The sequence below is a fragment of the Pomacea canaliculata genome, linkage group LG3, assembly GCF_003073045.1.
Source record: "Pomacea canaliculata isolate SZHN2017 linkage group LG3, ASM307304v1, whole genome shotgun sequence".
NCBI lineage: Eukaryota > Metazoa > Mollusca > Gastropoda > Architaenioglossa > Ampullariidae > Pomacea > Pomacea canaliculata.
In genome coordinates this window covers 4,478,968-4,504,181 of record NC_037592.1, presented here as the reverse complement: position 1 = coordinate 4,504,181, position 25,214 = coordinate 4,478,968, and the positions used below count along the sequence as shown (strand labels likewise).

General features: G+C 37.1%; 2 protein-coding genes across 3 annotated transcripts in view; one reads left to right on the top strand and one right to left on the bottom strand.

Moving 5' to 3' along the window:
• LOC112559971 (cytoskeleton-associated protein 5-like) overlaps window positions 1–21,569 on the bottom strand; it is a 32,835-nt gene extending 11,266 nt beyond the window's left edge. Inside the window, exons 1-35 of one of the 2 annotated variants that reach the window (XM_025231494.1) lie at window positions 21,424–21,568; window positions 19,569–19,651; window positions 19,125–19,324; window positions 17,200–17,326; window positions 16,736–16,815; window positions 15,971–16,142; window positions 15,550–15,688; window positions 15,013–15,110; window positions 14,488–14,601; window positions 14,162–14,266; window positions 13,811–13,903; window positions 13,131–13,295; window positions 12,801–12,929; window positions 12,297–12,434; window positions 11,221–11,250; window positions 10,711–10,728; window positions 10,307–10,435; window positions 9,927–10,037; window positions 9,636–9,728; window positions 9,319–9,504; window positions 8,862–8,953; window positions 7,553–7,610; window positions 7,146–7,271; window positions 6,509–6,648; window positions 6,021–6,195; window positions 5,722–5,835; window positions 5,278–5,406; window positions 4,620–4,814; window positions 3,968–4,213; window positions 3,619–3,729; window positions 2,749–2,898; window positions 2,233–2,436; window positions 1,592–1,727; window positions 809–1,002; window positions 224–354 (exon numbers count right to left, since the gene is read on the bottom strand). In XM_025231494.1, the coding sequence (XP_025087279.1) occupies window positions 224–354; window positions 809–1,002; window positions 1,592–1,727; window positions 2,233–2,436; window positions 2,749–2,898; window positions 3,619–3,729; window positions 3,968–4,213; window positions 4,620–4,814; window positions 5,278–5,406; window positions 5,722–5,835; window positions 6,021–6,195; window positions 6,509–6,648; window positions 7,146–7,271; window positions 7,553–7,610; window positions 8,862–8,953; window positions 9,319–9,504; window positions 9,636–9,728; window positions 9,927–10,037; window positions 10,307–10,435; window positions 10,711–10,728; window positions 11,221–11,250; window positions 12,297–12,434; window positions 12,801–12,929; window positions 13,131–13,295; window positions 13,811–13,903; window positions 14,162–14,266; window positions 14,488–14,601; window positions 15,013–15,110; window positions 15,550–15,688; window positions 15,971–16,142; window positions 16,736–16,815; window positions 17,200–17,326; window positions 19,125–19,324; window positions 19,569–19,625 (4,385 nt within the window). In that variant the 5' untranslated portion in view covers window positions 19,626–19,651; window positions 21,424–21,568. Of the gene's footprint in view, window positions 1–223; window positions 355–808; window positions 1,003–1,591; window positions 1,728–2,232; window positions 2,437–2,748; window positions 2,899–3,618; window positions 3,730–3,967; window positions 4,214–4,619; window positions 4,815–5,277; window positions 5,407–5,721; window positions 5,836–6,020; window positions 6,196–6,508; window positions 6,649–7,145; window positions 7,272–7,552; window positions 7,611–8,861; window positions 8,954–9,318; window positions 9,505–9,635; window positions 9,729–9,926; window positions 10,038–10,306; window positions 10,436–10,710; window positions 10,729–11,220; window positions 11,251–12,296; window positions 12,435–12,800; window positions 12,930–13,130; window positions 13,296–13,810; window positions 13,904–14,161; window positions 14,267–14,487; window positions 14,602–15,012; window positions 15,111–15,549; window positions 15,689–15,970; window positions 16,143–16,735; window positions 16,816–17,199; window positions 17,327–19,124; window positions 19,325–19,568; window positions 19,652–21,423 lie in introns of both variants that reach the window. The other variant, XM_025231495.1, reaches the window with a different exon arrangement.
• Window positions 21,570–21,578: 9 nt separating this feature from the next.
• On the top strand, window positions 21,579–25,012 carry LOC112559985 (DNA-directed RNA polymerase I subunit RPA43-like). Its single transcript, XM_025231521.1, has 3 exons — window positions 21,579–22,168; window positions 23,143–23,475; window positions 23,886–25,012. Exons 1-3 carry the CDS (start codon window positions 21,987–21,989, stop codon window positions 23,890–23,892), a joined length of 522 nt encoding a protein of 173 aa, XP_025087306.1. The 5' UTR covers window positions 21,579–21,986; the 3' UTR covers window positions 23,893–25,012.
• Window positions 25,013–25,214: the final 202 nt, after the last annotated feature.

Below are 25,214 nucleotides of genomic sequence, written 5' to 3'. Positions count from 1 at the left end.
ATGTCTCGTATGGGTACGTCTGGCAATTATATTGTGTTATGCTCATACTTTTGTTATGCTCATGTTATGTTTGACATGCTCATATTGTATTTGTTATGCTCGTATTATGTTTATGCTCATGTTAGGTTTGCATATGCGGTTGGGCTTGGGGGCAAAAGAAAAATTTCTGTCTTGGACTTTCTCGGACAGACAATCAAGTTTGATTTGATTTGATGCTACTCACTGTGTGACTGGCTTGCTAGGGGGTGGAGCTGGTGCAGTACGTGGCCTCTCCTCCACAATGGGTTTGACTGGTTTGCTCTTCATGCTGCGTTTGATCCGTTCATCCAGAAGACTTTGTTCCTTTTCTTTCAGCTGTCCAGTGGAAATTAATCATCGAGTACTTATCTAGAATTCTATACGATTTTAAATTTGTGCCAATTAGTTTCATTAAGCCTTTTGAGCATACCATCTGTGCAAAAGAAATTATTACAGTAGACGTTTTCATGACTTGTTCAAATTAAAAAAAAAATTCAGAAGGGCAGAGAAACAGTTCTATGCCTGATTACCAAAGCTAAGAAATGGAGATGCATGCAATGTATTTTCAGATTAAGAGACTGTGAACCCAGAAGTATCTCAGGATGTGATCAAAGGGATCTACATAACAACAGATTCTCAGAACATAATTGAAGGGATTTGCATTACAATATCATTACAGTATCTCAAGATGTAACTAAAGATACAACGGGATCATGTCCACATCTGACTTTCTTGAAATGACATGATGCACTGACTGCAGACAATGGCCAAAAGGATGACTAGAACTTACATTTCCTATGAATTTGTAGACCCCATCCCCAAGGATCATGTAGGCTGACACTATGGTATTGAGGGCTGCATTTCTAACACCTGTGTCCCGATCACCAATCTGAGCAGCAATCACTTTCAGAGCTTGTGCTGGTGATGGTTGGCAAATGTTAACTCCATAGATCTCTACCAAGCATGCAAGCTCTTCCAAGCACTCTACAAAACAAATTAAAAAGAACATTGCTGGGATTTCCTGCCTGTGCGTTTAAAGGTAAGCAGATGCATGGAACTTTAAAAAAAAAAATCAACAACAAAAGTTAACGTGGAAAATATGTTTACAACTGTTCCAAAATTTGCAGACAAATTTTCCACGTTAACTTTTAGAATAAAATTCACTTCTGGTTTAACTCTTAAAATCAAGAACAAGAGCAGACAATGCAAACTCCTGTGTTGACAGAGGTACAAAAGCTAAAACTTTACAGTCTGTTGTGTTTTCAGTTTATTGGCTTCAAGTCATGGGAAGTGAAGGTCAAAGACTTTTTTTTTTAAAAATGAAAGAAATAAAATGTAAATAACAAATTTATTGCAAATCTATTGACCGTAAGAATTTTGTTGTGGTTAAACTGGTAAACGGTTCACTGAGACTTGACAGCCTACAACTTTGCAAGATGCTAAGAGCTGGTCTTAGCCAACAGGCAGCAGCAAAGATACATGTCCATGATGTGTATGTCTGTTGTGCACAATAGCTTCTGGTTAAAACCTGGCACAACATAAGATTTATTATTAATGTGTACATATATCATACCTGCACGTTGCTTGGCAACTTTACACTTAAGGCCATCTAGAAGATAAGTAAACATCTTGCTGGCTGGGTACACTTTGCAAATGAGCTTAAAGATGTTGCGCACATCTTTTCGGACATTGTCTTTAGCATCTCCAACCTGGAACAAATAGCCAGCCACGGTTAATATATATAGAGAGAGGCAATCCATATCTACAAATATCAAACCAAATGACAAGAAGTTATGATAATTGTACTTCATGCCATCACTCTGGTTCTATATGAGGAATCACACTGTTTTTCGTCCAAATGGAATGAGCTAAAGCTGGTCTTGGCCTTCAGTTTGATGCACTCAAGGCATGCACACACTGACAGATTGAATAATGAAGATTTATAAAGTGTACGATTTGCTCTCTGTGCTGACAATAAAAAAAAAACTTCCCATGCACATGGCCTGGTTTATTATGACTGTTGGCTTTGTTATCATAACAATAACAATAAGTTCATTTGCATAGAGCACTTGACATGAAAGCAATCTCAATGCATCTCACAATGAAATATTACAGTCACACATCACACATGTGTACATGCAAAGACACACTACTTGCTACAATGAGAATATGAACTGCAATTAATCAGGCGAAACAGACAACGCTGCCTTTTACCTTTAGAACCAGGTAGGGAATAAAAGAGGATGCCTCGAGGTCACTTAGGTGGTAGTCAAGGTCAGCCAAGTGCAAGAAGAGTTGCTGGAGATAATCCATGGCTTTGTTGATCATTGATGGATTTGTATCATAAAAGCGAATAGTACACCACTTGAGAATCAGGTCAACGTTGCCAACCGTCTCATTTTCAAGACTGTCAAGACACTGTGAAGGTAAATAAAACTGACATAAGTATTCAGGACAATGTGACTGGCTACAATGACAACAAAAGGTGATTTAGAATAAGACTGAAAAAAAAAGGTCATAACAAAATGTCTAAACTGTGTGGGATGGCAGCACATTGCATACGCTTAGTTGAGGCAATGCTCAAGGACAAAGACCCAACTAATACTGATATTTAAATAAATACTGAATTCTCTTATCAAACAATATCCTTTACTGATAATTCTTTTGAAAAAGCGACAATAAAGAGTAAAGACAACAGGTACTCTTTAAAAAATAAAAAGGCCTGCTTACAGCTATAAGCTGCTCAATGGCTTTAATGTGGAATTTGAAGTCTGAATGAAACAGCTGTCCCATAAGACTAGGACTAAAATTCTTCTCCATCTGACTCTTCAGCTGGTCCACAAATTCTGCTCGCAGTTCAACAAAGTTCCACTTCAGAACCTGCAAAGTAGTAAACCATCACCATTATATATAGATCAGACAAGAGTGGTGTTCCTTCACCTAACTGGCTAGAGGGTGACTTGCTTTTTTGTCTTTGCCCGTTGATCTGCATCATGGTTTGTCTAATGTTCATCTCTTACACCATTTACTACATTCACCATTTTGTTTCTACTGCCACATCTGCACCATCTTGCCATTAGATTTTAGATATTTGTCAGTAAAAGTTAGGTCTGCACCAAAGATTGTGAGTTAACTGTCAGCTACCTTTTAAAGATTCCATGCAAATGCAAGGCTGCAGACCTCATCTGAGCTGATGACATTCAGCTTCTTGAGTAGCTACAGGCATGCAATGAACTCTTTGCTTAGAGACCAGCTTCCACTAATATATCTGAACATGAGTAGCTACACTAACCATGTGTGCAATGAACTCTTTGTTTCGAGAACAGATTCTATTGTGTCTATGTGCTTTAATTTTTTTTTTTGTAAAGAACTTTAGGCCAGCCTTTGATGGTAGGGGAAAGAACTATATAAATCAATTTTATTGCTATTGTGTAAATTGTTCCTTTTTTGGGTGAAATTACAATTGGAGCCATCAAAACAAATTTGTGAAGCTGCCAAGCTTGCTATTTCAATAGAGTGAATAAAATTAATTTTAAAGGGATCAATCGAGAACTGCAGTTGGTTTCCCATAACCAACACGAGCATTCGACTATGACAAACCTTCATGGCCTTCTCATCCTTCACTCTCTGTTCTTTGGAAACAGCAAGCGTCATGGGAGGGCCAACATCCTCTTCCTCCTTCTTCTTGTTGCTGGAGGCTGCAGGGGCTGACTGCATAATTATATCAGGAAAGACATTTTTAGCAGTTTTATACTCTGAATTATGACATTAAATAAATATTCTACAGTATCTGGGAACAAATGTCTTATCTGGAATTGGCCTTCCAACACTGAAACCATAAGTCTTAAAGAGTAAAGTTAGAATCATTATACTAAACACAGACCCAAATTTACAGAAGATCAAGGGACTGGGGGCTAACTGGTGGGGGAGGAGGGACTCGTCACCTCACCTTGACGGCTTTAGTAGCTTTGCTTTGCGTTTTGGACTTGGAATCAGCCTTTTCATTCTTAGATTCTTGCCTGGCAGCTGGGGCAGCCTGTCTCTCTTCCTCATCTTCCTCATCAACATCATCGCTGACAACTGGGCGAGATGGAGCTGCTGTAGGTGCCTTTTTCTTGGCGGGTGGTGGAGCTTTGGCAGGCAGCTCTCCTTTGGCTTTCTCCAGCAGAGGCATCACTTGATCCTTTGAAGCTGGCTGTTGGTGGATGGACCACAACAATCCAATCTTTTGTAAGCATGTTAAATTAAATAAGTTTATTCAGCTTACAAGGTGACTTGTTTAAAAACTTTACTAATGAAGCCATCAGATTTGATTCAGACAATGAATGGACAAAAATCATGAGATGACTAAAATATGGGCTGTATGACAGGATTATGTCACTCCTCTCCTTCACTCTCTGTACTGGCTGTTTGTTGATGATGGTGTTCAGTACAAGTTGTCTATGCTCTACTTTAGCTTCTACTTTATGTAGTGGTCGCAGATAAATATTTCATTATTATTATTATTATCACTATTATCATTATTTTCCATACTTCTGATTCAACATGAAGAGGCCAAATTTAAATGACTGTTGCCAGTCTTCATTTCAAGAATTACTGACCTTCAACTTGCCAACTGCTTTCACAAAGTTGTTGTAACCAACATGTATCATAAAGGGGATGATGGCATCCTGAGCCTTTTTGCGCACATCACCACTACGGTCTTCTAAGCAAGTGAGTAGGAAAGGAACACAATCTTTGAATTCTACTGGCAAGGTTTTGTGTGCTGGAAGCTTCTCTGACAGCCATCCCAGTAGCTATGAACAGCATTATCAGTGAATCATCATCATCATCTTGAAAAGAGATCAAAAGGACCAAAGATGCTGTCTACTGAAGATGTAAATGCTAAAGGAGTAAAATGAGTGGATATATCATGGAGAAATTGTAACCATGTTTTTTTTCAAATCACTGTCTTTAGCCAAAGAAATATAGCAGAAGAAAACACTGTCACTTTTATGCAGAAAACATGATTCTTTATAAACATCTTTCACAGCCAGTTTGTGGCTAGCAGAACATTCAATGAAAACCCTATTTCAGAAAAAAGAAATCAAATTCTTCTCACATTAAGGCATATACACATGTAAAGCAACACAGATATGTGCACCTTCCTACCAATGCTCAACACCCCTCCCTGCCACAAGGTAGCTACCATTTAACTCAGTGAAAGTTAGGGCAGCTTCCCCATCCCATCAAAATCTCACGACTTAAAAACCCACCCACCTCAGCACGCAGGTTTGGATTTTCTGTTTTGAGACCATCAACAAGAGCCTCACATTCCACAAACGGTACAAGAGTTGCCTGTTCCACCCACAAGTTCAGGGCTGCAACAACCGCTGCTCTCAGCTGCGGCTACAGAAGATGGAGAATACTTTGTAAAACATGCAACAGTCCTCTACAACCTAGAGTGCATACTTTCTATGCCAGTCACCTTCATTGTCCAGCAAAATCTGATAAAATATACACATGCTGCAAGCCTGCTAGACACAGACTGAAACTACATAGCTTACTGCCCACTTTGCACCAAGGTGCCTCCCCAATGAATCCATTTGCCCACTAAGATCTCAAGAAAAGAAAAAACATAACTCTTGAAAAGCTTCAGTGTACAGAATTAGCCTTTTATCTAGGAATCTGACATAAAGCTTGAGTAAAACAAATCCTCCTCACTTTGCTATCTGTGAGGCAGGAGATGAGACCAGGTCCAATAACGCGGACATGCTGCTTGCAATGGGTACCCATGGCTGTGGCCAGTGTGGAGCAGATAGTAATGGTGGTCATTTGCTGAACAGGCCAAAAACACTTTATTACTCATACATCATATTTTTTAAACATTCTCACAATATAAAATTGGCATTTTCAAATGCAATTAGCTGGAGTGTACATCCACGCATCTCTTCTTTTCTGTGTGTGTGTGCATATGCATGCATATATGTAAATGTGTGTGTGTGTGGCCACATGTAACATACCAAATTCTTGTTGGATTCACTCAGACGTGCTTTGAGTGCTTCAGGTAGTTCTCCTAGATTTGCTGTGATGAATTTGGCCTCTTTCAGAATTTCAGTCACTTTCTGCAGTGCCTCATTTCTTACTTTCCAGTTCTTGTCAGTCATCATTGTGATCAGCTCTTCTGTGATTCTATCACTGAAAACAATGACCACAGCAGTTAGGAAGCATGCCAAAATAACAGTTTAAAGCAGTGGTTCTCAACCGGGGTTCGATCGGACCCTAGGGGTTCGGTGAGTTGGTCTCAGGGGTTCGGCGGAGCCTCTACCACGGAGGTCAAGACACACCTGCAATTTGTGATGACACTAAAGAAGGGTTCGGTGAATGTGCGTATGAAACTTGTGGGTTTGGTACCTCAAACAAGGTTAAGAACCACTGGTTTAAAGACATTTTCCGTGGCTTAGCAGTTATCTGTGTATGTCTAAGCTGCCCACCTCTCTCCATGGCCTACCTGATATCTGTGCGAGGGACGAGATCTTGCAATTCTCCTTCCTCTCCCTCTCCTTCCTCTCCACCTCCTCCTTCTTCCTCGTCACCCCCCTCAGAGGCAACCAATCCTCGTGTTGCTGGTGGTGGCTTCTCACCTTTCACCTGCAACATAATTAAAGCATTTGTGGGTATTTTTTTTTGTGGTAAACAGAAGAAGATAGCCACATAGTTAAGCAGTTTTTCACCAGAAATCTTCTGTCCTTAGGTCATGCAGATTAATAATCTAAAAGTTAGCGCGAAGCTGCAACAGAGCAGTCTATTGCAGTTGAGATCATATTGGTGTAGATCAAAGTATTTTTTTCTTGAGAAATTTTATTAAAACAGGCTAGTAACTTCCCATGCATTGTCCCAAATCAGCCTAAAAATTCTCACACAGGGAAAGTTTATAGCTGAACAAAGAATCTCGACAGCAAATTTTACTGTATGTGACATCAAATCATGTGCCTCAAACAAACTAGTTTTTTTCAAGCTATCCCTTGCCCACCAACCCATCCTTCTCCATCTTTATCTTAGATTGGTTGTCTTGGTTTTCTGTTTCAGTCCAGATCATGATATGCTGGTGTAAATCAAAGTGTTTGAATTCCAAAGATGTTACAAACCTTCTCAAACTCTGCATCAATCTGCTGCAGCAAAGCAGGCTTCTCCTCTTCAAAGAAAACTCTCAATTTGGCCCCCATGTACATATACATGGTACCAAGCAAAGTGATACCAGCAGTGCGAACAGCCTGAAAAAAAACCAAACAAGTCTCTTAACACAAATGATAGATTTGTCCAACACTTGCATTCAATTCTAAGCTGATTTTAACTTCTCACTTCTACAAAAACACCATAAGGCCACAGGGCCACAGCATGCTTTTCATTATGACTGTTGATTGTGTGAGCAGCTGGATGAAGCCACTAGGTATACGATTGATGATGATTACTTTTTAAAGTGCAATGAATATTTCAGGTGATGTGGAGCATGTGCTAGACATGATCATCGTCACTGCATCACAACAAAACTTACTGGATTCGTTGCAGCAAGAGCCTTGTTAACAGCAGCTATGACTGGCTTGATTGGGACCCTGAAAAACAGCAAAATACAAGTTGTTTGGATTTGCTGAACAAGGACCATTTATTTCACAGATCACATCATAGAGTGAATGCACTACTATGGTGACCAAAAAAAAAAAAAACCACACAAAAAAAAACCCCAAACAAACAAACAAACAAAAAAAAACAGCAGCTTGCAATGACACGATCAGGTTGCTATTTGGGCTCCTTGATCAGCACGGCTGGGGAGCGACAGATATGTAGTAATTCAATTCTAAGAGTGAAAGGGGAGAACACAATTATGCTTTTTTGTAGGAGGCTATCTTTTTTTCCACTTATGGAAGAATTTTGCAAATTTTAAGTGAAGGACAGCACGAGAAAGTAACGAGTTTTAACTAAAGTATATACATGGTGTATTTTTTGGGGAAGGTGGGGTGGGGGAGAGGGCACCTAGTGTGCAGTCATAGCAGTCAGGTAGGTCCAAGAATGGGAGGACGACAATGTCAGTGGGGTATGGATGTTTATGAGAGGCCTGGAAGGAGGAATATGGAAAATTGTAAATAAGGGAGGTGACAACTGAAGGTGGCCTGATCACCACTAATGTACCAACAATCACACAATAGCACACTGGCTGGCAGATCATTTTCTTTTCACTCCTTGCCCAAGCAGAACAAATCAGAGGGTGAGCATGGTGAAATTTTCTGACGCAAAAAAGTTCTGGCTTTGATATTTCACACTGGACTGGGAAGTTGACTCCACAGTAATCAAAATACTGCACACAGAGCAGTTCACATCAAAACAACACTACTTGGGATGAAAAAAGATAACACGGAGTCACCACCATTTGTGGGAAGGGAGGAAGTGGCACTGTCTTGGGTTTAGCAGTGCATCTGCTGCAAGCTGAATGTGATGGTAGGCGCCTAGATGGATGGACCCACAGGTATACCTCTGGCAGAGACGGTAAGAAGCACCTCCTTATCGAAGATTTATTTTGGTCCTTGGAAGAAGATGACACTGAGAAATTTAACCCCCGAGAAAGCATGACACTAACAGTAAAAAAAGGGAAAAAAATTGAACTGGACAGCACGTTGCTGGTGATATGAATTGCAGCTAATGCACACCTCACGACAGCCCTCCAAAATAGAAACAAACTGAGGGGGAAAAAACCTATTTGAGTTTCATGGTAATTTTTAATGTGATAGTGGAGACACTGACAGCAGAGTAGAATGGGGGATATCCCACTGAAAGTGCAACGAATATAAAAGGAATTTCAAACTTCTTACTTGAGACCAAACTCTTTAATAGCCTGGGCCAGCCAGTTGAGAGTTTCTGACTGATTTTTGGGATTCTTCTGTTCAAACGCCAGTGCTAGAGCCTGAAAAACAGTAGTTTCTCAAATATACATTCAAAGCACTAGTAAGGTAAAAATATTTAAAAAGTTCTTTGCAATAACATTTCACGTGATATCTCCCCACATAAGCTATAAATATTATTTTTACACTATGTATGTCAAGTACCTTAAGACAACACAATGACCACTTTCAAAAAAGGCAAGTTCTAAGAAGTAACATTCATTCAGCATGTCTTCATGCACAGTCTCCTACACCTTTCAATTACAGTGGAGAGGCACTCACATGTTCTGACACAAACCCCTAGTCAGTAGAAAGAAACTCATCTGCACAGACACAAGGGAAGCTTCCTGCTCAGACACAAACTCAAGGCTAGGAGAGGAAAGCTCACCTGCTCTGACACAAACTCTAAGCCACAAGCTTCACTGATGCAGCTGAGAGCTTCCTGGGCAGCAGCTCCATTTTTGACATCCCCAACTTTGTCAATTATTTCACTGAGCACCAGGTCTGCAGACTGGCGAGAGAACCGAGAATTCTGTCCCAAGTGTGCCAGCAAATCCAATTTCAGCTTTAGCACCTGAATAAGCATCACAATGTGTCAAGATTTAAAAAAAAAATGCATACACATGCATACCCAATACACACACAATTCAAGACATTATTTTGCACAGTTTAGGGCATAATATTGTAGAGAGCCCTGTCACTTGCCTGGAAGTTTGTTTCCTTCAGCCCAGGTTTCTTCTTTAGAACTCTTACAAACACCTGACAAGGGATTTCTTCTTTGCTCATCCCTTTTGTAACCTGTCCAAAGTAAAACCAATATCAGGCATAGCAGTCTATGAACAATATCATCTTCACATAATATTCTAAAAACTGAGCCAACTATTATGACGTGCATTGTGCTATACACTGACTTTTCCTGACATCTTGCTCCTTTTATAGGAACTGTTAAGAAAGACAGAAATGGCAGACAAGGATAAAAATCAAAATACCTCTCACCTCTATGAATTTCTCCATTGCTGCCATGCGCTCCTTCCAATTCCCACTTTCCAAGCCAGTCAACAAATCGCTAGGTAAAACAGCACCTGCCTTTTCATCAACTGCCTCATCCTGAGTAGGGAATACCATAATGACCAGAGAGTAATTTCTCTAATCTTCTGTTTTATGCAATGTATGCACTCATGAACACATACATTCACTAACACATACATATAAACACAAAGACAGAATACCTTCATAATTAAAACAATAATTAACCTGTACAGAGATTGAGTCACACTGTTTTGTTTTAAAGGAATACAAGGTAAAGTGAAATGATGAAAAGAGAAATAATGGGCATAAGAGAAAGAGGTTTTATCCTCACAATAAACTCTACTAACCGAAAGCAAAGGTTCAGAGGCCACATCAGCCTTTCCTGCACCCTTCTCTTTGCCTTTAGGTTTGCCACCCTTTTTCCCAGCACCACCAGCACCACTTGTTGCTGCACTACCAGGCTTTTTAGTGACTGGCTGACTCGCACATTGATAGAAATAACAGAATATTTTTTTTAAATGAAAAAAAAAAAAAATCTTTCCACTAAAGCTATTTGTTCATGTCAGTTTGCTCACAAATAGGTTAAAAACAGCTATTCTAGAGATTCCAGAAAGTGCTAGGTTTACAACTCTTTTTGAAAGAGATAATTAAAGCATCCAAAAAATGATTGGTTTCTGTTTTTTAAATGACCAGTGCAATATTCAATGATCAATAAACGGACCAAAAAATCATAATACAAGAAGAAACTCACCTTCTTGGCAGGCTTTGCCTGAAAAAACAAAAAAACTATAAATGATGAAAGAATAAAGCTTTCTGCACTTGAGACTACACTAGGTAACAATAATAAGAGCAGCATATAAACATGTATAGCACAAGATCCAATATAAGACAACATAGCAAAAACAATTAAGATAATGAAACATTTAAAAAAAACCAGAAAATCAAAACAATACAATTATATGTCAAGCAAGTCGGATACACAATATAAAGTTATCACACACTAAAAATAGCAATTACTAGATCCAGGAAAAACAAAAGGAAACAAACGCATTCCTCTCGAATTTCTCTTACTCTAAGCTAAAAAGCCAACTAAAAGAATGACAAAGAACTACTAACATTGTGTAAAGCTGACAGAAAATTTACTTAGTGCAGCAAAAAAAAAAAATAAAAATAAAAAAAAATAAAAAAATAAAAATAATGATGAATTCAACATTTAAATATGGAATTTTCCAACTTTCAGATATACAGATTATGTACATACCACTACTGGTGCAGAAGCTGATTCTGTTGGCTGTCAGAAAATAAAGCTCAATTAACAAAACGCAACTGAAAAGATAACCTGACGTGCTACTGACATTTAAGTGCTAAAAAAGAGATAAGCACAATAAGCAAGAGATAACGTATGGTAGGAAAATAAAAGGTAACAGAATCGGCTACAAGAAAATGAAAAGATAATGGATAAGGATGACAAAAAAGCCAATTTTGTTACTGATGAGTACGCCACCACCACAAATGATGTATTCTTCCTTGTAAAGTATATTTCTATATTAACACACACATTAAATAAAAATGTTAAACCACATGGTACAAAACTGTAAAGGCTGTGATAGGGATTTGGGAATGGTAAGACACAAACACACGGAAAGCTAAGAATTCAGTTTGCTGCATTGATTTATTACTTAGAAGCATATTCTGAGAATAGAAAACACCAAGGGCAATAGAGAATTAAAAACTTATGGGAGACAAGAACATATCTTTTACAGTCTTCATACGGCAAACTACACTTAAACTTAAAAAACTTTAAAAAGTCGGCCTAGGTACTGCAAAAAAAATGCTACAAAATGTCTCCGAATAAAACAGCCTTGCCAAATTGAATTGGAAACTGGTTGGTCTTCTTTCATTCGTGAAGATCGACTGCCTGACAATGGCTTAAAGTTGTATCAAGTTTCTACATACTCAACATTTCAAATTTGATCTAAGTTCTTATAACTGAGATTGTCTTTAGCCCATATTTTTTCTTTGCTTAAAAAAGATTTTCTTCTTGGACACTATTTACACTGCCTTATAAAACATCTTGCCTAAAAGATATTTAACAAAATTACCTGTTAAATCAAATGAACTTGACAATTTTTTAACAACTATTAGTGTCATTTGCCTTCAAAAGATCAGCCATCTTCAGGCAAAGTTACGCAAAATGAAACAGTAAACATGAAAGTCAAATAGTTAATGTCTCCTACTGCTGTCATATAAAAGAAAAACAAAAATAATAATACCCATCAAAAGATGAATAATTTAGAAAGTAAAAGTGAATGTGTGTATGAGAGAGAGAGAGCTTACAGCTGACTTGGGGGGAGGTTTTGAGACTGGCTTTGGCTCATTCTTTTTGGGTGGGGCCCCCTCTCCACCCCCTCCCCCTCCTGCACGTGGTTCTCCTTTGGCATTGAGCAGCACAGCACTCTGGCACCGCTCTTGGATCTGCAGTCAAAGAGTGGAAATCCTTATTATCTTTAAATTTCCTAGCATCTACTTCATTTCCCAACATGATTTATAAGACCATAGCTGCTGTTGAACTTTTCTTAAGTACTATTTTATGCTTAGAGTGAAACAGTGAAACAAGTGTCTGAAGAAAAAGCAAAATTTATATTCTAAATTACTGTTTCTCAAGATTTACCAGATGACATGACAATAAATAATAAGCTATTTATATAAATATATGTATACATTTTCATACCATGATTCTTACCTCAACCAACCAAAGTAACTGAATAAAAACAAAGATAAAAAAATCAGGTCATGTGGTAAATCTGATTTTATTTTAAAATACTTTAAAATCCACATTACCTTCTGCATCTTGAGAGCATCCACATCTGCAAGGAAAGGCATGATATGCTTCTCTGTTACAACCTTCATAGCAACACCAAGGGCTTCAAAGGATGCTTCTCTCACCTGTGGATCTGTGTCATTCACTGTCTGCAATCCCAGATTGAAGTTAACATGATTGTTTTGTTTGCCAAAAAGTTTTTCTGTCTTCCAGTCAATAAATAAACCTACAACTGAGCAAATCAAGAGTGAAAACTGTCCAGATGGTTTTGCATATCTTTCTTTTTGTGAATACTCAAATGTATGAATTTGCGAAATATTTATTAAAAGGTAACAGATTTACAGTCTCACTTTCAACAAAGGTACACAGTAGGCCTTTAGCATCTTCTTTGGTAAGGTAGTCTGTGTGCATCTGGCAAAGCATCGACTCAAGAATAGGGCAGTTTCAGCCTTGACACTTGGGTTTTTGTTATCAAGTGCAGCAACTGTCTCTTCCATGATTGACTCCAGACTGATCTGTCATACAGAAAAGTTAAACGTAGCAAAAATAAACACAGAGATACAGCGATATCATCTCATTTTTGGTGACATTAAAGTGGTCCGCTGAGGTGCAAGCAAACATATATCTTTACCTAGCATGAAGGTTATTCATAACAGGGCCATAAATCAAAAATAATCATGCTCTTCAAAGAAATCTGTCTCCTTGCAACAGTGCAGCAGTCTATCAAATGTCTTTGGGCAGCACCACATAAAGTGCACCTAAATGACCAAACAGCTTTGAAAAAGAAATTGAAAAAAAAAAAAAGCCTGCCCATCCCCACCTGCTGCCCTTCCCTGTAATCTACACATGGTGAGGAGAGAGGGGCCTTCTACCATCTTTAGCCCTCCCTTCAAACAAATCTTGTGGAGACACATACTCAAAACTGCTGAGAACCTTTAGTTTTTTTACTTCTCACTTACTTGGGGACGTGCATCGTTAAAAATGAAGGTGAGTTGCAGAAATATATTTTTCACCACAACAAAGCACTCACCCCTGAAGCAAAGATGGCATCACTGGCTTCTCTTAAAGCTTGAACCACATTCTGCTTCTTCTCCTTAAACTTCTCAAGAATGACTCCCATGCACTGTTTAAGATGCAATAACAAACTGCATTTCATTATTTCTGCTTCACTTTTAGGTAAAATATAAAATTACTAGGTGAAATCTCTCATCTTATAAAACAGTTCTCCTATTTTCTGGTAACAAACTTCTTCTGTAAGATGTAGGAGACAGAATGCAAACAAATCTGTAAGATTCAGGAGACAGATGCAAACAAAGCTGTAAGAAATAAAATCTGGAGCTCCCAGTAAAGCTAGGTTGTAGATAAGCTTCAAGGAACTCACATTTGGTCCATAAGTTACGAAGTTTTTCCGGAGTCCTTTAGCAAGGCTTGTAAGACAGTTTCCTGCTAAGCTGACAAGCATTACATTGCTGTCTTTTCCAATAACCTGCAAGAATGCTAAATTTATAAATTCTCTAAAACTAGACAAAATACATTCAAACCTACTCCTTTTTGTCTCACACCATTCAGAGACCATTACAAGAGTCCTCTAAAACTTTGAGAATTAGACATAATAGTAATGTGCATTAATATTTCATAAAATAACAGCTCTGCAAGGATAGCAAACAAGCTGTCAAATAGCTTCTTTGTGGTGTCTTTAATTCTCACCTTCAGAAGAGTGCTGACCAGGGTACCAAAATTGCCATTCTCAATCCTAGGGGCTTCCACAAGCTTTTGTAATGCTTCCAAAGCCTCACGCCGTTCCTGCCATTTCTTGGCTTCCTATTTTTGGGGAGTTGCAATATGTTAGCAAATTTATAAGGCCTCATGTAACTCTGGCTTTTTGTTTGACTACTTGCATGCATGTATTTAAAAAAAGAGAGAAAGAGAACACAAAAAGAGAGAATGCAAGTGAAGGGGAAGAAGAAAAAAAAAAACCAGTAACAATATTCTAGATCTGTAACTCTGTATTGAAATTTACTGTATTTTCACACACCCCAACATTAAATATAACTGGAAGGGGTTTATAATATTGGTGATATTGGTGTGTAACACTCATCCTAGATTGCCTATGTAAAAATGATAAGCAATAGTATAAAACTGAACTATTCAAACAACAAACTGTAATACTGATGTGAGAAAAATCCTTTTACCTGAACTCCTATTTAGGGATGGAAGCTAAAGCAGACTTACGATTTTGTCGCTAAAGTCTTTAGGAATCTTTGCGAGAATATCCACGGATTCCATTAGCTCATAGGGATCCACGTCATCTGCCTCACCCTCTTCTTCCTCTGCAATACATTCTGAAGACACTGAGTTTAATTTGACAGTACAGCACACAGTTATCATTTTACATAATTAGCTGACTTCTTGCATTATAAAGTGTTCCAAAGACTGCCCCTACTGACATCTAGGTTCACTCACCTCAGGTATTGCAACATAACCTGAAGGCATTCCACATTCATTTTGCAACAGGCCTCCTTCCAAATATACACTAACAAGTAAGTTTTTAAACACTTGCATCAGTAAGTACTTATCACTATTCTCCTTGCCTAATCTTTTCACCTTGCAGAAATCAGATATTTGCAGCTACATGTATTTGCATTCCAAATAATGCAGATGTCCCAGGTTTTTTTTCCTTTGCGTACACCAAACGTTAAAAAATAAATCATAAAATGTATGTAGTACATTATCCTATTAAAAAAAAATAAGATGGCACTGACTACAAACCTCCTCCATCCCCACCACTTGCTGCAGTGGCAGCCTGTTCCTCCATCTTTGCTTTCAGGTCCTGCTGTGAGCGCATAAATCGTGTTTGCACAGGCTTTGGCCCAGCAAGTTTTTCAAACTCCTCTTCAAGTTCTTGCACCTATCCAAAGAATGCATGTGGTGCCATGACAACATTATCACTCAGTCTGATAAGAGCGTACATCCCATGACTCCACTGTTGAAGGCAGACTGCACACTGTTGTGACTAAATCATAGCTACAATAATACAATGAAGAGCTCAAGGATTACTCAACAAAGATCCCATAATATATACATATATATAAAATGACTCATTATTTATTTTCAAAATATTGTAGACTGCATTTAAATAAACGTTGTATTGTTGGTACTGATGAAAAGCACGGATGACAAAACTGTTTACTTGAATAGGTTTGAAGTTGGACATCTGTGGTTTGAGAGCAGCCCCAATCCAGCGGTACAGTTCAATGACCAATGCTTTAGTTTCATCCCTGACATTTTTATCACGATCTTCCAGTAGCTTAGGAAGAAACTTCAACAATGGTTTGACTTGAATCACCTTGGTGCCAAAATCTCTGGTAAAACAAGATGCAAATGACATCAGATATTCATTGTGGAGTCAGAACCTGGGCATTTTGAGAAAAAAATGCTTCAGGGGTGTATATTAAACCACAAGCATGTGATAATCCAAAAGAAAAATAGCTGAACATCATTTTGCCTCAGCTGAGAAATTATTAATATTTAGATGAAACTAATTGAAACTTTATTCACAAAGAAAGAGCAATTCGAATTAAAGCTGTTAAAAAACATTTTATTCAAGATCTGTTTTATGCATCCAGCTTGTCAGTTTGGATGTATTTTATGTGTACCCAAAGCCTTGTGCCTAATAATAGAACAGGTGTTGACAAAATTAAATTGTCTATTTTTTACAGCAATTTATATAAAAATTATTAACTAGGTTTATTATGTCCTTTAGAGCAGACAGCATGTGCTGCTTTCAGTCCTTCTCATTTTGAACATCCTTTTTATGAATTCGGCAGCATCTTCCAAAACTTTTAACTGCTAAATCATTTAAAAGAGAGATGAGGGTTTGATGGACAATACAGAACCTAAATGGAAACCACTATGGCTCCATTTACATATATCTCTGTCCTAGAACAGCCCTCACCGCAGTGCACTTGTCAGGCATTGCACACAACCAATAACAACCTTTGGGTTTTTGTTTTCTAGGCCAGCCATCAAGCATTCCTAAAAAAAACAAAAAAAACAAACAAACACAAACACAAAAAAGGGTAGGTATCAGTATATTACACTAACAACCACACTAGGATGACTAAACATTTAAAAATGAACAAATAATAATAGTAATGAGGATTTATATAATGCCTTTCCAAAACTTTTTGCTCAGAGAACAAGTCCCCTCTCTTTTCTCTTAACACATTGCTTTCTTCTTACAAACTTACATAGTTTAGTTTATTCCTTGTTACTCCTTGAGAAGCATAGGGTCACAACAACAAACTTACATATTGCAAGTAAATTGAAGAAAAAGATTAAGAATGTTTGGGTCCTAGATACTACAAATCCAAGCTATAAGCCATGATTTTTTTGTCTCAGGTCCATAGTCATACTAACCTGTACAGCATCTGGTTTGTCCAGCTCAAAGTAAAGCATGATGATCTCCATTCCTTTTTCCTTAGTCTTCTGCTTGGTAGCACTCAGGCATTTAGCCACAACTCCACTGACCACCTCACCAATAGTTCTGCATAGATTTGAACAGTCAGCAAAACAAATTCCCCCCCCCCCCAAAAACCCCCCCTCTCTAAACTGGTGTCACAACAGTCAAGCCAAAGAAATGGAGATAAAGTAAAGGAATTCAATGATGCTGACAAGTCTGATGATTTTATTACATGGTGGAAAAAAAACTGTTGATTAAGTGACATGCTATTTTCCTTTTTTGGGCTTTAATTTAATTAGATAAAAAGGATTCTAGTTATTTAACCTGTTGCACATTACAAGCATGTGACCTGATCACGACGACAATGAGTTTCTCAACCAAAAAAAGAAAAAAAAAGCACATGGTATAAGTAGTTGAATCATTCTGCTCAGGTTACAATTCACACACCGAAAATTGATTCTGCTATTGAAAATGTCATCATGACCTGACTTCCCATCAGAGCCAGTGTATCAAGTGAATGTTGGTGAAATTAATTTGAATGTAATATGTGGGAGCAAAATCTCTTTTTTCTATCTTCTATGAAACAATTATGAAAACAGGCTTAAATATATTAACATTATATTTTACTCAAAGATTTCTGCTGACAATACTTTAACTTGTGGCTGCTATGCAACCAACGATAAATAACTGCCATCTTGGATTATTTTTTAACTACCTTAAAAATCAATCTATTTAGTTTCTCAACAGTCAACACATCTGTTTATCACAAATACATTTAAGTGGCAGGCACATGAGAAACCAAAAACACTAAACTTTTCTGAAACAGCCATGTTTTTCCTATTTGCCGCACAACCTACACCTTTTGGCTTTTGTTTGTTGTTTTAGAAACCAATGTAAAAATTTTGCGTTGGTTTTCATTTTGCTTTCATGTCTTCCATAGCCAGCTTGACAGAACATTAAACCATTTTACTTAAGCAGATTGTTCATAAATTGATTATGAATTATGGATTCTGCGAAAAAAATTTTCTCATGAAATACTTTTTAGAAGAAACAAGCTCCATATCCAGCAGGATCTCGCTGCTTGAATTGGCAATTTGAACAAAGCGACCAGCGTCACTTCAAAACTTCCATCCTCGATTTTTTTTGTTTGTTTAATGGACATCCTGTTTATCTAAATTATAGTATGTTGGTAAAAATTGATTTTTGTGTCTGAGGCAATATCTGCTTTCATGACACCATAAAAGTGGAAAACAAACACAAAATTAAGAGAAAAATCATACACTCATCAGTTAATCATTAAAGCTAAGCATAAGTACCGATCCTGGACACCAAAATGATTAAAGCCTTTGTGGTGAAAGCGGTAAGTGTCGGCTAGGATTCCAAAACAGGTGGTTTGAATTCTCAGTTGTTGTTTTTTTAACAGCTGTAACTTAACTCAGCCAATAGTACTTTCTTCACCATTATTTAACTGTAAATTTGCATTCAAAAGTTTTTTTCTTCTAATTTTTGCAGTTGACAGGCATAATTGTTCAAATTACGGGTACTACTTGTCTTTCAATAGTTTTATCGCTAGAATAGTGTGGTCAGTACAAGAATTACACAATAAATTAATCACTCCTTAGCTTACAAATACAACCATAGCAGTCCCAAAATCTGGTCTGTGAAACAGCTGACAGGCAGGCTTGGCAAACCACTGTTTTCGAAAAACAGGTTTGCCAACCTGTTTTTATTTCTCATGTGACCACACCTTTACAATGTGACAAGAAGATTTGTGTGTTCGTGTATGTTTTTAAAGTATTAAGTTATTTTCAGTGTACTCTTCTCAAACATGTAATTCTCAGTCTTCTTGAAAAGCAAACAAGGATTTATATGGCAAACATACCTGGCACCAATCTGTGTTGATGCATTCTCCAAAAATGCAATGACCACATCCAACCCTTTTTCTTGGGCAACAGCATTGTTGTCAGATACAATTTTTTTCATCATACCTGAGCACTTTGTAAACTCAGGACTCTTGTCATTGTCCAAGCCACCTAAGGTCTTTATAAGTTCTTCATATCCAGCTAAACGAGCCTTCCACAGCTGTTATCACACATCAACCAAGAGAATGGAATGAAGGAAAAGCCACACTGTATATAATTTTACAATTCAACATAAATTCAATGCTAGAATTAAGCTTGTTGCACTAAAAGCACTTGTACAGTTTAATTGTAATAGGTAACATTAATAGAGGGCATGAATAATAATCAGACACATAAACACCAGAGTCAAAGAATACACTAAAAGCAATAATCATGTCTGTAAAACTGAACCTATGCAGCTTTACCTTGTGGTTGCACTTTTCCTCTGTAGGAAGCTTCATCCATTCTGAATCATCACCCATTTTTCAGCTTCCTACTTAGTTTAAGCCTAAAGATAAAGGTTTAAGATAAAGAAAAACAATAAAAGACAAACTACACGATGACAAAGTACAGTGTAGTCTAAACATTTGTAGTTAAAAGTGATATTAGGTATATGCTTCGTAATTATATTTAAATAAATCTCACACTTCCCAGTACTAGAGCTTGCTTATATCCCCTTTCTTAAAAAATGCAGAGTTGTCATTTCACCATTCACACCTCTTGCCATTATTTGTAGAAAAAAACAGATTTCCCTCAATATTATTTCTCCCTAAAAGTTGCTGCTTGCCCTTACCATTCCTAAAATGTTCTAGTTCCACCAATTATGTCACCAACAGATGGTTACAGTTTCTGACTGACTATACGCCATGAGACAAAAGGTTTAAAATTCTCTCTCTAGCAGGTATGTTTGCATTCCCAACCCACCCTTGACACACAGACACATATGTCAAGCATCTCCAACAAGCAATGTCACATGAATTTTGTAGAGTCATTAAAAACAAACAAGTTTGTGCCTAAATTGCAGGATAAGGATAAATGAAGCTTGATTCAAACAAAAATAAATTATTTATTACTAAAATAATTATCTGAGGACATAAAAAGAAACTACATAACTGTTCAGTGATTGCCTTACTGTCTATTAGCTGTAATGGCTGCATGCCAACAGTTAATACTAGCATTGATAGGAAAGATTTGAGACTTCTTTGTTTAGTCAATGCATTAAATATAGAACAGTTCAATAATTTATTGATAACATAACCTCATTCTGTTGTCACCCTTCTTGTCATAAACTGATAGTTACAAGATAACAGGTCTGGACTGTAATCTTGTAAATTAAAATTAATTAGCATTTAGTTATGTTAAAATGTATGAATGCTACATACCTTTTACAAATCTAGAACTTGGTGCAGATGAATGATACATATACAATCAATATAAAAGTTTCACATAAGCTTGCTTTTAATGATCATGTCAGACTATGGTGAAAGTCAGAAATACATGTAGGGTTAGTGTAAGGAAACCTAAGTTTCAAATAACTTCAATTAACTTTGGTCTTCAAAATGAAACTCTTGATTTTGAAAAACAATTTAAAATTATTGACTTAAAACTCTGTGTGTGAGACAAGAGGGGGCGGGGGATGAGTTTGGTATTAAGGACATAGCTTCACTGTAAAATATTCTGATGTGCACATGGCTAAACTTTGCTATTAACAGAGTAGACACAACAACCACTTATTCTTCCTTCCAAACTGTCTCTGAAATAAAACCTTCCTATAAAAAGAAACTATCTACCACACCCACACAAACTAAATGATATAGGTGAAATATTGTGAAAAACAGCCTATAAAATGTTTGCTCCAATACTGTCGTATGTATATTTCACGATTTCAATTATATCAACAGTTATGACATAAAACTTACATTCTATTAATTTTTTTAGACTCGGGAAAAATTGTTGGTTTGTTTACATTCCACACCGAAGCACTTACACCCCCATCAGTTCAACAAATGTAACATACCATTTATCCTCGTGAAAATTACGATAAAGATATAATTAATAAGCCCGCATGATTTTGAAATATCTATGGCGGCTGTGTGCGATATTCTAAAATATTATCAAAATTGAAGTTGTCTTCTGCAGTGAAATGGTGAATAAGTTCGACATAGTAAAAGGTTGTGCCTATGGCTAGCGCGAGAAACTTTTGGCAACAGTTAAACATCTCGCTTTTGGCTTGGTCTATAATAACTGTCACGCTTAATATGAAAAATAACTAATCCTTACCTACGGCAACCAGAGTAGACAATTTTCAGGCTTCTTGTTTAAACAGTACATGCAATTATCCACTGATGCTGTCTCCAGGATTTTTGAAATCCTTCCAACACTAAATTAGGATTGGTCACCTTGACTTCCGGTTCTGTTAAACATAAAGAACGGACTTTCGCGAACACGATGATCATGTTTGATAAATTCAGGCTTAGATCATCTGCTTCCTGCAAGAATTATGTTCACGAGAATCTGTTCGTATATATTGTTTTTAAAACAAGAAAATATAATATAAACTAAAGGGTTTGCTCTACAACAGTACACTTTTATGACTAGGATCAATTATCCATTTAACTTTTTTAAAGTACAGTGTCAGAAACCATGATGCCGAGGGATCACATAATCACTTGCTACTTTCGAACATGAAGATGCGTCTCTTGCTGCATAATGTCTACTAAAAAGGAGCTTCTAAAAAAATATTTCCTGGTTAGACTGGTGTCTGGGATGAGGAAGTTTCCCTTTAGCGACACTAATGTCAAGGTCATCTATCTGACACGTGCTTCCGATATTGATGTTTTGAGATGAGGGTAAGCATGGATTTCATGTCTTATAAACAAGCTTTGCAGCTTTGTAATGATCCCAGGGCAGGACTTGCTATTATATCTGGAGAGCAGTTGATCTCACTGCCTCCGAAATACCTGGATTGCATTGGACAAGGAGTTAAAGAACAGCTTGATGAAATGAAGGGATTTTATTCGGAAAGGTAGGTGTCCTAGTAGCTGTGTTAGTAGAAAAGTCTACAAGCAGCAAAATAAATTGTGATTGTGTTAACATAATCAGTAATAAAAGAATTTTAATTTATGAGGGATTGGTACACATTGACAGATTGTTTCTTAATTGTAATATAAACTCCAATTCATCATGGACCATCGTTAAGTTGTGCCATAGCATTTACTAATCATTTGCGTTGGCCTTTGTTTCAAGAACAGTACAGGTACATGTACAATATTCAGCAGTTTCGGACAACATAAACCGCAGTTAAGGTACCTTAAGTTGCTAGAGTTTAGTAAAACATTTACTTGTGGAAAGTATTTATTGGCTGCAGTGTTTGGATCACTTTCAATTTTTTTTTTAAAACATATATATAATGTCTTCCATAGTGTAAAAGCAGTCCAAGCTACACCTCTCTTCAGCAAACTTCGCTGGTTGCCAGTCTGAGCTCGCATTGATCACACGATCACCAAGTTGTGCAAATAGTCTTTATGGCCTTGCCCCAAACATACCTGTCTGAGCTATTGTCTTACCACCTGAGTCAGTCACTGCCATCTACTTGTGTTTGCAGAAGAGAGAAATTCAGTGGACAGTCCTTTTCCTTCTCAGGCCTTGCTGTTTGTAATTTTCTTCCCTTTTCTCATCAAACTGTGCCTACATTTGAAGCCTTCAAATCTAGCCTCAAAACCCATCTTTTTTAAGAAATGCTTTGTATAATCAAGTGTACTTCCAGCCACTCAATTCATTCTTTTTTTTCCTCATGGTGTCATCTGATTTTTGTCTCTTGTATAGTTGACTCAGTTTGTTTGTAGCCATTCAAACTGAGCTTGCATCCACATAGGGAAAGTGCCGTTTACAAATTCATTCATAATTAGTTTGTACCATTTACACTCTGAATGTGAACATGTAAATTTTAAACTGAATTGACATATACCATTCATTGATCATGTGTCCTTATATTTTCAGACTTTTAGGAGCATTGATTGCCTATAGCAACATAAAGATTTTAGGTGACAAAGGAATACTATTGGATGATTCTCCTTATATTCATTTGAAGATCCAGGCCGACTTTATTGTCTTTCAGCCTCGTGTTGGATCACGATTGAGAGGCTGTGTAAATAAAACTAGCAAAGCTCATGTTGGTATTCTTGTGCACAACTTCTTCAATGCCTCGGTAGCACACGATCAAGATGGACACGTTGAAGAGACAGTTTCAAAGGACGAGGATTGTGAATTTACTGTGACAGAACTCTTTCTACATCGCAACCACCTGTCCCTAAGAGGAAAGAATATTCAAAGGTAAAACTATAATGCTTAGGTGTATTGAATGTCACTAAAACAGAATCCATGATCAGCTCCAAAACTGGAATCAGGGTCATTAAGTATTTATTTTACATACTCCACAGTCTAAGGTCATATTACAGTAATATCAGTACAGTTAAATGCTGCTTTCTTGAAAGATTTTAATAACTACGTAAAGTAGAAAATAAGTGACCACATTTCTTGCTGTCGTAATTATTTGAAGATGGAACACCTTTTGGCATGTGTATTTCACTATATTAAAACTAGAAGCAAGTTACTGTGAAGTTGAAAACATGTAAGTATTGATGAACATATTTCTGTTAACCTACTAAGATCTAGCAAGACAAATGCTTGTCTTTTTAAAAAAAATTATTATTTAAAATTATGTTATGCATTCTTTGTTTCAGGCTGTGACAGCTCTGGATATTTGCAAAGATAAATTAGATTCTCTGCGTAGTTTCGTCCACATTGCTAGCAATTTCAAATTTTATTGATCTAATATTTTTTGACAAAAATTTAAGCAATGCATTCATTCTGTCATTTGTGAGTGGTGTGAGATTATTGCAGATGTCTTGGGTGATTTGACCAGCTTGTTCAAACAAAACAAATATGCCAAATTGTCAGTCTGGTGCACCTGTGTTGATGCAAAAGTTGTGTGGCTGCATCAACATGTTGTGTACGTATCAGGCTGCATGTGTGGAATGAGCGACATTGTAAGTTTATTGTTCAAATTTTGTATAAAAAAAATTAATTTCTGGAAAGCGGTGGCTGGAAAGCATAAATAACTAATATCAACCAGCTTTTCACTTCCTATCTAGACATAGCAGCTGTTTTAATGAGTTATGTGTGGAAAGTGAGTGGAGCTGTGCCTTTCTAGCAAGGTTCAGCAAGAATACATTTTTCAAATAGTTGGAAATTGGTTTTGCAAGAATTTTAATTCGAGACACAAAACGAGGTACAGTTTTGGGTAGTAAGAGACAACAGCTACATAGGACTGCTGGACCAAGCCTGTGAGACTTGCCTAAATATTCCCTCAGAGGGGGCACCTACTTTGTGCAGACCATGAACATCAACCCTCAGAGGTGTTTTTTTTTTTTGGTGGAATATGTGTGATTAGAGGGCATCATTAACCCTTCAAGAGCCCTTTGTCAAGATGTAGAGTCGAAACTGATGGTGTCAAAGCTTTTTTAACTGTCTTCAGTTTAATGAGCAGGGCTGTGTTGATGAATCTTTAATGACTGTAGTTACTTTCTAAGTACATGTTCATTTTTTTAAATGGCTGTTTATTCCCATAAAGAAACTCTACATATTTATAACTGTTTTTGGTCAAGAATAAATGACTTTTGTTTGTATGATTAGTGGCATGTATTGTGAATTCTTAGTTGCAGTGATTGCTGTTCTTTTGGGTATGTGGGAAAAATATACTTTTATTTTGGATTAGAAATTAGTTAATGAATTGGCTATTTTTTTGGGGGGAGGGGTGCTTTTTGAGTATATTTGTGTTGTACATATATTAAAGTAGCCAGGAATTGCAGGAGAAAGGTGTAGTTTGTTTTGTGATGGAAAAAAACAAAAAACACCAATGTCTGGATGAGTGTGTGAGTGAATCATGTATATGCGAGTATCCTTGACACACAGTACAAAGCAAGACCACATAAGTTGAGATTTTAAAAATTTTCGTTGCATGAAGTTAACTAAAATTTTCTTCAATGAATACAATTATAAATAATTGCATC